The sequence below is a fragment of the Cyprinus carpio genome, chromosome A24, assembly GCF_018340385.1.
Source record: "Cyprinus carpio isolate SPL01 chromosome A24, ASM1834038v1, whole genome shotgun sequence".
Lineage (NCBI taxonomy): Eukaryota > Metazoa > Chordata > Actinopteri > Cypriniformes > Cyprinidae > Cyprinus > Cyprinus carpio.
In genome coordinates this window covers 4122064-4134776 of record NC_056595.1, presented here as the reverse complement: position 1 = coordinate 4134776, position 12713 = coordinate 4122064, and the positions used below count along the sequence as shown (strand labels likewise).

The 12713-nt window shown below is 36.3% G+C and overlaps 1 protein-coding gene across 4 annotated transcripts in view; it reads left to right on the top strand.

Moving 5' to 3' along the window:
• The window catches only part of LOC109049057 (cytoplasmic protein NCK1-like), a 42061-nt gene that overhangs the window by 15388 nt on the left and 13960 nt on the right, over positions 1–12713 (top strand). For 2 of the 4 annotated variants that reach the window (XM_042714061.1, XM_042714062.1), the window contains exons 2-3: positions 6912–6963; positions 8499–8742. The exons of 1 other annotated variant lie outside the window; for it this stretch is intronic. In XM_042714061.1, the coding sequence (XP_042569995.1) occupies positions 8517–8742 (226 nt within the window). In that variant the 5' untranslated portion in view covers positions 6912–6963; positions 8499–8516. Of the gene's footprint in view, positions 1–2751; positions 2920–6911; positions 6964–8498; positions 8743–12713 lie in introns of those variants that run through there. One more of the 4 variants, XM_019066718.2, reaches the window with a different exon arrangement.

The following is a 12713-nucleotide window of genomic DNA, read 5'->3' as shown; positions in this document are numbered from 1 at the left end:
ACCCTCATTAATTCTGCCATTCGTCATTAGCCATCACTCCCCTGTCGCCCCTTTCTCTCGGGATCTCCACTGTCTCTGATGGCACATGAAAGCGTCTCCCAGCCCGTCAGATCTCCAGGGTGGGCGCCTTCGGCTGTCCGTCACTCATCACGCACTCGCTGTATGCTTGTGAGGCCCTGGTGGAGGCTGAGACGCTGCAGGAGAACTGAAGGAAGCAGTGAGCGACGCCATCACCCTCTCACCTCAGCTAGACACAATAGAGAGAGGAAGTTGTGCACTCTTACACTGCAGCAGAATGTGTGTGTTCTAGCTCTATTGCCGCAGTGGTTGCAGCATTGCTAACCCAGCTGTAGACCTCATTTATTTCAGTTTGCAGTGCAGGTTTGTAGTAACCGGTTTCAGGGGAGTGGTGAACCTTACTGCAGGTTGCAAGAACAAAACAGGATTACCTGTTAACTAGCGAGCACTTCAGATTGTTAGCAGGAATATGAACGTAAAGGAGAAGGTATAATGTCACAGAGTTGTTGTCAATGGCAAGCCGGGAAAACGTCTGTAATGATCCTGCGGTTTTCGGATAAGGTGGGATTCTTTCAGTTTTTGTGCATTTTGAGCATGTGTTTATCCTCCACAAAAATATTTATTAGCACGTTGCATGTAAAATAAAAATCAGAGGGGCTCGTATGTCTCGCTGTAGCTATTATCACGAAAAGCTTTGTATGTCTGTGAAACCCGGGGCCTGTTACAAAACCTAGTGAGCTGCCTACATAGGCTGCTACCTTCTAAGACGGCATTCCGACTAAGATGGAAGCTCGTAAGTGACTGATTTGGAACGTTTTATATAGACGGCATCGTTTCGAACCACACAAATAAAGCTCTGCACTGGAGACCCGACTCCCTTTTGATTACAGTAGCATTTGATGCTAGCATGTCGTTACGCTACCAGCTCAGTTCTAATTAAAATAAAAAAAATACTGAAACTAGCTGCAAACCGTGCAGTCCAACTCTCAAATGAGTCGTTCAGTGCAATTTATGAACTGATTCAGCAGGTACATTGAAAAGAATTGGCTCTGATTGTTGACAAATCAGACATTGCTCTCACGTTACGGAGCCAATCCAGGTTTCTTTTAGTTAGAACAGTATGTTTTTATGAAATGTAATAAAGTAAGATTCAACTCGCCTTTGATTTTTGATGTTTGAGCATTTGATGTTAGCATGTAGAGAAGTAAGACTCAACTTGCTTTTGATTCCAGTAGCGTTTGATGTTAGCGTGTCGCTGAGCTAACAGCTCAGTATTCTTCCCTTATGAAAATTAACCATGGTTTTACTACAAATAAAACCAAAAAAGAAAACATGGTTACTTTTGATTACTACGCTAACCATAGTTTAACCATGGTATTTGTAGTAAAGCTATGGTTATACAAATGGTAATCACTACGCCAAAAAAACATGTTTACTACACATTTACTACAAAAAAATTAAATTTTCGTAAGGGAATTAACATAAAAAAATACTGAAAGCAGCTGAAGTTGAGCCCTGATAGCGCACGTACATCTCACTTCTATTTGATGTCTGCAAGACGTATTTTTTCAAGTTTTTGCTCATCTGCATCAGGTCGACAGGACGTTTCCTATCAGATGTCAAATAGAGCTCTATTAGATGTCTTTAAGATGTATATGATTTTGAATGTGTGTAAAACTGAGATCTGAAAGACTGTCAGATGTTTGTACACAGCAGATGCTTTCCAGATCAAGAGATCTTTAACAGACGTCTTGCAGACGCACGTGTGCTATCTGGGACGTTTCCTGTGAGACGTCAAATACACATTTAGAAGATGTCCTTTGGTTCAAAAGAATGATTTGTAAACAATTTGGACATTTGCTTTCACGTTTCAGAGCTGCTCTTGGTTTCTTTCAGTTTGATATGTTTTCTGGGGCTGTGAAAATAAATCGATGCATCGAGAAATGCTTCCGCATCGATTCTGAGATTTTCCGAATGCGTCATGATTCTTTCTCGAGCTTAGTTTTGAACAGCAGATGGCGCTGCGTGCTTTAGAAACCGCCGTACTCTATTTGTTTCCAAATCCTTACACACACTTGAACCTAAAATAGTCATTCATAAAAACTGAAAAGGTTGAAGCGAATTACAAGGGGGTTCACAGTGGGCCGTGTTTACATTAATCTGGCGTCATAAAAATAAAAGCATTCTGAGCCGAGGTGAAATTACAGACTCAGCCGAACACACAAGCTCTCTTCTTCATGAGCATTTGAGTGTGCAGATAAATAACTAGAGTAGAGCGCCATCTGCTGTTGAAATCTAAGCTCAGAATCGATTCCAGAGAGAACCGCAATGCATTCGGAAGATCTGAGAATCCATCCACGAATCGATTCTGCATCAATTTATCGTCCCAGCCCTAATGTTTTCAGGAAATGTAGTGAAGTTAGTAACTCGCTTTTCGATTGCAGCAGCCTTTGATGTGTTAGCATTTAGCTAAGTTAACATCTCAGTATCCTAATAAGCATAAAAATATGCAAGAAGTTGCAATGATTAATTTGTTCAGTGAGCTTGGTGCAGTACGTTGTGAATCTTCTCTGTGATGTCCTGCCTTAGAACTTGACCAAACTTGGAGTTTTCTTAAATTTCATATATTGAATATTCATTCAACTTCATATAGAAGTTATGATGCAGAGCTATTTTGTGCTTTTTGGCCTGTTCTAGCATCCGCATGTGAATTTCTCCTTTCACTGCTGTCGGCTGTAGTTAGCTTTCACTAGACGCATGTCGTGAGGAGAGTGAGATGATCCAGATCGCCCCCGCAGTTCCTCTTGATCTTATCAGGGGCGTTGAATGTGTGGATGGATGTCGAGAAGATGACCTCAGATTGGCTCTAAACAGGAATTAATGGAGAACACACTTTTTCAGGTTGGTTCAGTTCATTGCTTTAGCTTAAATTTTTATGTTACACAAGTTAGATATATATTCACAAACATAAGGTTCAAAAACATAACACAAATACTAACACACAAAACACAGCAACAAATCATTATCACCATACATTTAAAATATTTCCATAACACTGATTCAATTAAACTAATTTTCACTGAGTGTATGACTGTAATTTTGTTTCATGTTAACTATTTTTGTTTGTTTGCATTATCATACTGATTATTGGCCAGTAACTTTCACTTAATGTTAATATTCAAAAACACTAATAATTTAATGAAAATCTTTAGCAAATGTCAAAATGAATATATTTTTTCTCACTGTATAAAGTTATGTTGCATAAATTTACTTCTAGCATTTATATAATTTTTTTTCCCTCTTGTCTATTTTATTCGTTAGACAGTATTAATACAGTAATACTGGCTTCTTATGAAACATAACATGAAAATAATTTCATAAGTGCATTCTCACCAGATTCTACAAATAATTTGCTACAGTTTAATGATGTAGTCTGGGTTGGCTGGTTACACCGTAAATTATTATATGTGTGTGTATATGATCATTTATTAACAAAAATATATTTTTAAAGGTCCCAACAATAGAACTACTGTACTTCAGTGCTTCTTATTGATTATATTATGTCATTACATCTAGATCTTATTTTTTAGTTTCATACTTTATCTCGTGACTAGTCGCTTATCATTTGTAAAATAATTTGCACACATTCAATTCAATTCAAGTTTATTTGTATAGCGCTTTTCACGATACAAATCGTTGCAAGGCAGCTTTACAGAAAATTATGTTTCTACAATATATTTAGTAGTATCTTGTCAGTGGTGACTATGTCAAATTGATGTATATATGGTAAAATTCAGTTAATGATGTAATCAAACAGACGATGAGGGACCTGCGGGACAAACCGACCGCATCTGTGCTGTTCCACTCCAACTCAGATGAGCGCGAAGGTTTCTAGGACGGCAGAATTTAGAGCTGAGAGACAGATGGAGAGGGAGGATAGCGGCTCATTTCAGCTCTCGTGCCCTCAATAGTGTGACTAGTGTGCAGATGCAGATGTTTTGTTGTGCTGTCTTCTGTGAAGTGCATCTCTTTAACCTCTTCAAGTCCTAAAGCTTGAAGAGCACAGATGCACAGGGCTGGAGGTTTCGTGAAGCTAATGTGTTTATCAGACAGCAGCAGCATAAAGGTGCTGAAATGAGCGCGATTCTGAGAAGCGGTGCCCTCTGAACTCAGACAGTTGCTTTTTAGTGAGCAAAGAGCATCAGAGAGCTTCTGTTCTGTAGCTTTGAGATTCAGTACACACACGTTTGCTGTGTCTTCAGTGGGTAAAAATCGGAACTTGAGTTCAGGCTTTTTGAGCTTTTGAAGTCTCTCTCTATGACAAGCATCATTTCCTCCCTTTTTCTTCACTTCTAACTCATTTAGAGTGGAAAGGTTTCTAAATGGGTCTGATACCTTATTATTTTATCTGTCAAAGCATTTCAAATTATTGTCAGTGTGTCTACAGTTACAATTATTCTATTCTATTCTATTCTATTCTATTCTATTCTATTCTAATTTGTATTGTGTAATTGCTAAGATAAATTTTTTCTGGGTCAGTTCGGCAAGACTGCATTCATTTGTTTAAAAAGTACAGTAAACCATAATATTGTGCAATATTATTACAATTTAAAATAACCATTTTCTATTTGATTATATTTTAAAATGTAATTTATTCCTGTGATGCAAAGCAGAATTTTCAGCATCATTACTCCAGCCTTCAGAGTCACATGATCTTTAGAAATCATTCTAATATGCAGATTTGCTGCTCAAGAAACATTTCTGATTATCAGTGTTAAAAACGGTTGTGTATGTTAATGTTGTGGATACTTTGATACATTACGATGAATTGAATGTTCAAAAGCGCATTTATTTGTAACATTATAAATGTCTTTACTTCCACCTTTGATGCGTCCTTGCTGAATAAAAATGTTAATTTCTTTAAAAAACAAAAAAACTACCAGAGGTCGTGAACAGACAGATGACAGGTCATTTTAAGAGGGAAAGTAGCGATGGAGAGAAAGCTGGTTTAGTACGGAGGATGTGGCGGTCAGATGAGCGTGTGGCGCATGATTGGCCCTCGGTCTGTGATCTGTGGCTGTGAACTCCGATACCGTATGTGGTGGGAGTCAGTGGGCTGTAGGCTTTGTCTGCCAGAGTTAGGGAGTGTCTCTGACTGTCTCTGCACACTGTTGTTAACTTTGCCTCCCAGCGTTCATTAATCTCATTAAGTGAAACTGCTAGAGGTTTGAAAGTTCTCGTAATAACACTTATAAAATAGATCTGGTTTACCGTGCAGGCGAGTTTATTAACAGAGATGTGCACGTTTAGAGATGTGTGAGAACTTAAATCGCAAAAAAAGCTATCGTGTCATATCATTTGCCGCAGTAACCACTGTCTGAGAAAATACCTCGGGTCATTCTTGTTTGGGGTGATCGGAAGCATAATGTTGGTTACCAAAAATTTTGGTCTCGCACAGAGAGGTGCTGATCTGTTCTAAAACCTAGCAAGGTGCTTAGCTTTCCTTTTTATTTGTTCCCAGATTCAATTTTTTTCAGTTTTAATTTTTCTGGACACTGTTTTAATGGTTACATTATTTTTTTTAGTTATCAGAAAGCATGTCTGTTTAATGGAAGTCATACAATCTAACAACAATTGTTTAAAAGGTTACCAAAAATTCAAGATCTAGGCCCCTTTGAAATACATATTTTTTAGGTTTTCATTTTAATTACATTTTCTGGATTCCATTTTAATTTTAACAGTCAAAACGTTTTGACATTAATTTTGATATCAATATATCAAATCAATTATTCAATCAAATTTATGAAATTATAACAACTTATTATTTTTTCAACTATATTTACGCACTATGAAATATGATTGTTTGTTTATTTTCAGAAATTCTGTTGTCTTGAGCCTAATCTTTTCCGGATTTATGATTTAATACAAATTTAATAAAAACAGAGGTTATCAAGGCAGTTAATCTTTAAAACAATTTATCTTTTTAAAATGCAGTCAAATCGAAATTAAATGTTATTTTTGCTAAATAGAGTGCTGCACAACAGAGGTCTTCTATTAAAACGTGGAAGAAAAATAGTGTAATTAATCCTTAAAAAATAAAGCCTAAAATAAAAAGGTATGATTATTATTACTTTGTACATTCTACTGTACAATAGTTAAATGCATGATCATTATTATTACATAGCACATTCTGCTGTTCAGTAGAAAAATATTAAGATGTTAAAATAATATGTTGAGGGAAATGAATGAATCACCGCCTCAGGAATTGTTCTCGTTTTTGGTGCATTTCTGATTCTTTTACTGATGTCTGCTTTCAGTTTGTCAGGTATGATGTCACGATCATAGATGGGAAGCCACGTTCGCTCGTTTAAAATTAGTATTTTGTTTTCTACCCACTCGCTCGTTATCCTGTACGATGCATTTGCAATGAAACGGCATGCCCTGCTTTCGCTGTTTGCGCTCTACTTTTGGATCTGCCTTTTCTCATCTTCCTGACTCATGTTTGGACAATAGACAATCGCTGGCCATCATAGAGGAAGTGATCTCTCGCTTTGACTGCACAGACATAATTTGACTATAAACTGTCTTCTGGCAGTCGTTGCGTTGATGTCTTAAAACAATGGTCATCTTCCTCAGCTATTTATTTAGCCAAATTGCACACAATCGCTGGGCAGATGCTTGTCTTTGGTGAATAAACAGTGGAACATTCCCTGCGTACCCTGCTGAGGGTGTGTCCAACAGAGCCCTCGCCAGCTTACATGCCAAACACTTTGGGCAGGAGAAGTGTGTTGCATCCGTTGGGGTCTGTTTCATTTAGCTGGTTTCCTTTCTTGTGTTTGTCTTTTAGAACATAATGCACGTGTTGTTGAACTTTGATTTTCTTTGTTTTCTAGGTCTGCCATAGAGCATCTCTACTAAGATATCCACAGCTTTGATGCAGCACAGGTAAGCATTTACACTGACGTTACACAAGCAGTTACCTTGATATTCTGAGTGGTTGATTGAGCATTGCTAGGTGTTTGCTAATGTTTTCTGGGTGGATGTTTGGTAAGGCTGGGGGATAAAGATTTATTGAGAAAATGTATGTCTGCACGTAATGCTTTCTGCGTCACGCATTTTATTTGTGAGGTCTGTGCGCAGCATGTGCATAACGATGATCAGAGCAGGCTGTACCGGTCGTAAATATACAGCCCTCAGACAGAACAGGCAGGTTGTGGATGAGTGACAGAGCAGAATAAGGATAGAGCAAAGTGAGGATGCGCTGTCCTTGAAGGACGCTCAACTCTGTTTTGTTTATATTTCACTTAGCCTATAATGACAGATGTCGTATTTATTTATTTTTCTCTGTGACACTTTTCCTACTGTGTTAACAGAAAAATGTCAAACGAATTTAGTATTTTGACAAGGTGAATAAAAATAGCTTTTTGTAAAACCTATTTTTTTTTTCTATGTGCAGCACTTTTTTCTGTTGTGTTGTAAATGTTAAACGAATTGTATCCTGACAAGACGAATACAATTTTTTTTGTTCAACATTTTTATTTTCTGTGGCACTTTTTTCCTTCTGTGTTGCATAAAATATTAAAACGAATTTTGTGTCTTAAGATAATTCATATAAATTCTCTTGACAAGACGAATAAAACAACACAATTTTGTGCAGACTACACTTTTATTTGTTAGCCTATCTCTCTTTTTGTAGCGGAAATTTAAATGTGAGATTCTGGAAACGAGATCTAACTTTTGCGGGAACGGTCGGGTAGGGAATAAAATTATTCTAAGTGGACAGCAGGTGAAGAAAGAGTGAATATATAGTGGGAGCAGGTGGCTGCGGAATATAACCTTGCGGGAGCGGGACTAAAAAAAATAGTCCCACGGAGACCTTTATTTTGGATTACCAGAACTAGTAAAAACATAGATAGATAGTTGTCAAAGTTTTGTTTCGTTATTAAAAATATCTAATATTAATAACTAATAAAAGAGTCCAAAGACCTTTAGAAAGTAGGGCACCTATGTTGTGGCCTGGAGATGTTCATAAGAAGGTGAACAAAGATGTAAATCCATTCTGACAGCCAGGATTGCTGTCCTGAGCCCTGTAGGCCTGTTCTTGAGAACGTTACATGCTCATGTCCTTTAGGCTCAAAGGTCTGCAGTGCCTGATCTGTTCTCAAGTTCGCTGTTGTTGTTGTTGTTGTAGTAATACAAAATTGTCATTTTAGATCCATCATGTCAGGCTTAGTCATCTAATTAAACATTAGGATCTCTGCCACTTCCATTTTAACTCCAGAATGTTCCCGGGAAATGTCAGTATTTGTTAGGACGGAGTTCATTTGAAGATTTTCCAAAAAGCGATTTGACCTTGAAGTTGAACATTGGAAGAGATTTTCTCTTTTCTTAAATGCCAGAGCTTTTTTGTCATTGTTTTCAATTGTTAAAGAAAGTCTAGTTGCATTATGTAACCTCAGTTCAATTATTATCTTCCTCAGTGTTGAAATAAATCCAAGATGACGGAAGAGGTGATTGTCATCGCCAAGTTTGATTACATGGCCCAGCAGGACCAGGAGCTGGACATTAAGAAGAACGAGCGTCTCTGGCTCCTGGACGACTCCAAGTCCTGGTGGCATGTACGAAACGCTACCAACAAGACTGGCTTTGTGCCATCTAACTACGTCGAACGAAAGAACAGTGCCAGGAAAGCCTCAATCGTCAAGAACCTCAAAGACACTCTAGGTGAGACCGCAACTTCTGTTTTACTCAAGAACATCCTCCGAGTTGCTGTTTGATTAGATCTCGAGATTTAGATTTAGAATCTCATGTTGCTTCAAACCCATGTAACATCAAACAGCAGAATGTCCAGAATTCACCAGAAGTTATTAAGCAGAATGTCCAGGCTACTCTTTTTTTTTTTTTTTTTCAGCAGAAGTGAAAAAGAATGTTGCTAACTCCAGAAAAGATTAAAAAAACACCCTAAATGCAGCCTATGTGACTTCTGAACCCCTTTAATAGCTCTGTGTGAAAGACAAATTTAAGTTTTCTGCCCTGATTCTGCAATAGCATGTAATAACTTTGGTTGCATATAGAAGGACGGTTTGAAGTAACGAGTGAGTCAACAAAACAGTTTACAGACAAATATTTGAATCCACTTCTGCTTTAAAGAGGTCCAGATATATCTGTTTCTAATTGGGTAATGTGCGGTTTAGTATGTAGGGCATATTCTTCTTGTCATTTCCTGGGGAGTCATTTTTTTGACCACAATGATACTTGGTGCTTAGATACACCGGAAGATACAGTACTGAACAGTAAGAAGCTTTTATTTGAGAAACTGCTTGTGTTCAACTGCTTGCTAGCTCCCAAAATCACACACCTTCAGTGAATTACTTTTCAGGTACAGTAAATGTCTTGCATTGCTGTAAAATATAGCTTTTTTTCAAACTCTGAGACACAGTATTGTGTATGCACTGACTATCATTGAAGAAATGTTTCTCTTGAATGTACTTGTTTGTTGAGAATCTAAAGATTTAGTTTGACAACACTGTGTTTGCAGTGCATGCTCCATGCTTGCTTTATTGTCAGATTTATTAAGTTTAGCATAAAATGAGGCTTATTTGTTGGGTGAATCCCATGAAACTTGACACAGTTATATTTTTGACTTCAGTTGAAAGAAAGCAATAAGAAATTCTATTTTGCAATGGCAACTGACCTGATTTATGACTAAGAATTTTTGCATTATATATATATATTAGTAAGTAGTTCTAATTAGATTTTTATTACTATAAAAAAAATTACTAATAAAACTTTTTTTATTACTAACAGAAAACATTTTTTCTTTTTTGCAAAATTAATGCCAGTCACAAAACAACTCTGCAAAATGTTGTGATGCATTTTAGTACTAATACAATTTGGGGCGAAAGCTTGCTTAACATGATGATAACAATAATAATAATGATAATAATAATAATAATACATGTAATGCTCTTGCAGTTGGCTTTAATTTTGTATTCTGCATTCTCTTTTTGATATTGGTGCAAAATATTGTGCTCTCTGAGTCTCATGAATCTAATGAAAACGTCAGCTATATACAGCGATATCAAGTGTAATGCTATTAGTGTTCGTGCTTCTTAAAGTTTTGTAACGGAAGTAGCAACAGATCTCTTCTTCTGTGTGACGTACATCAGATTTAAACAGAAAGAAAACTCTGTAGGGTGGCGACGTGGTTCTATGCATCAGTTGTTGACTGGATCTGAATGCGAGGTTTCACCAGACTAAATGATTTTAAAAAACCATCACACCACCAGACAGAATCAAAAAAAAAAAAAAAAAACCAAAATAAAAAATAAAAAAAATATCACAATTACTAAGTTACAAATTAGGTTAAAAAAATGAAAAAAAAAAAAAAAAAAAATGGAATTTATGCATTGATGTATCGTTCACAGTAAGATCAATAACTTGCTTAAATTTTCATTGCATGCCGAATTCTTGTGCATTTAAAGGATTTGAGATGTGTTTGTGACACTGGAATGTGAGGCATAGTGTCAGGAGACAAGCAAGACAAAGAGAAACAGAGGAGATTGAAAGATTAGCTCATCATGTTCCTGTGCAGACTTGACCACACCTGAAGACTTCCTGGACCCCTCAGCCGGCGGCTTCAGTCCAATCACCAAAGTGGAAATGCTCCTCTGAGCCTCAGGCTTGAGTGAAGTCAGAACTGTCCTTAGGAAATCAGTGTGTCCTAGTGTAATGTTGTCCCAAGGCTCTTTGGCCTTTCTTTAGTTGGTTTAGTTTTTTTAACAGAACATCATAGTTTTCAAACCTCTATTTGATGCAAAAGCTTATAGTTAAACTATATCTGAGGTAGGGAAGGGCGATATGATCAAAATCTTGTTTCATGATATGAATAAATTTATTTCACTGTAACGATATATATCACAATATAGTTATTTTTGCTTTAAATAAGGTCTTTGTGATGTCAAAATGTGTTTTAGCCGGTCGAAATTTCATAATTCTTGTCACCAGGGGTCAATATCACAAAAATCTAATACTGGCCTAAATAAAAAATAAAATAAAAAACACACTTACTGAAGACAAGTAAACTGTCAGTGATTAAATAAGAATAAGAAACCAATTACAAGCAATAGGACAGAAAACTACATTAGAACAAATAAATAAGAAATGCTACATTGTATAAAGTAATAAAAAAAAACTGCATATTTTTCACTGTGTAAATTGAATATATATTTCTTCTAATTAAAGTTACTAAAGTAATTTAGTGAAGAGCGGTGAGAGATTTTCTCTTTTGTTGTTTGATTTAACATGAATGACAGACAGCAGGAATATTAGACTGCTGTCACTTTAAGAGCTGCCCGTTTCCAGTATACTGTTACACATGCGTTTTTTTTCTCAGCTGTTTGCTTTCACTTAAGACCTAAATTACTGTGTTTACGAGAATACTTGAAAAGATGGAAATTTTGAGACACAAGTGTGTGTATTTAAGACATTCAAAGCCTACGAGGCGGCAAAAATAACTCCTTCAATATTCAATGTTCAATGCTTTAAAATGCGTGCAGATGATAAGTTTTTGTGACCATGTAGCACAGCAACGTCACGTGTGTGTGTGTAACCGCGATATACTGTATATGATAGTATAAAATCTCTACCGGATGACACATTTCTACCGGTTAATTGTGTCACCCACCGCTAATCTGAGGATACGTTTACAGAACAATGATTTTACAAAACATTACGGCTGTGCAATTAATCGAAAAACAAATTCAAAATCACACACTGCTCTTGAGTGAAGGACTTTTGTAGCTTTAATACGAAACAAAAAAGTTGAATTCTTACAGTGAAGACTGCTGTTTTATTTTACAGTTGATTATTCATTTCTGTAGTAGGCTGTAAACTGCTTGAGGCTTGCATAAAATAAACATTAATGCACAGTTTGCTTCATTTGTATCTTTTAATTGTACTGTATTTGTCCTTTGCTTTTTTTATTACAGACAGTTTAATTATTTTCAATAATTTTGAGGACATTTTGTTTGTTTGTTTAAAATTCCGCTGGTCCCTACAATGTCGATGTCATAGAAACCTTATTTACAGGAAATACATATTTGATAAGTATCACTATCTTTAAATAAATCACTCATATGAAGTTTTGGTCATATGCCCCCCTCATAATCGTGTTAAATAATCACCATTACAATATCGACCAAAATAATCGTGATTATGATTTTTGCCATAATCGAACAGCCCTACTAAAATTACTTTAATTACTTTTAAAAACATGAATAAATCTAATAAACTTTAATAAATCAAGCACGTCCTGTTTTTGCGAAAGTCAGGTTACATGATTTTACTGATTTGCACATGAAGTTTGGGCTTTTATGGAGGAGCAAAAGCACACCACTGGAAAGGGGGCAGAATGGAGCACAATAATCGTTTTATCTTGATTATTGTATTTTCATAATCGTTTGAGGCCGAAATCGAAAATGAATTTCAATTAATTCCACAGCTCTAGTACAGTTGACAGTATTGTCAAAATGATCCACAAAAACAACTTTAAACGCTGAATTATTCATGCCAGGCCAGTAGTTGGCGATGTCACTTTGTAAAGAAACCATACGGATTCCTATAGACTGAACACGTAATACGCACAAGCATGATACTGTTTTCATTTCATTTCAATCATTTCCAAAAACTCGTTT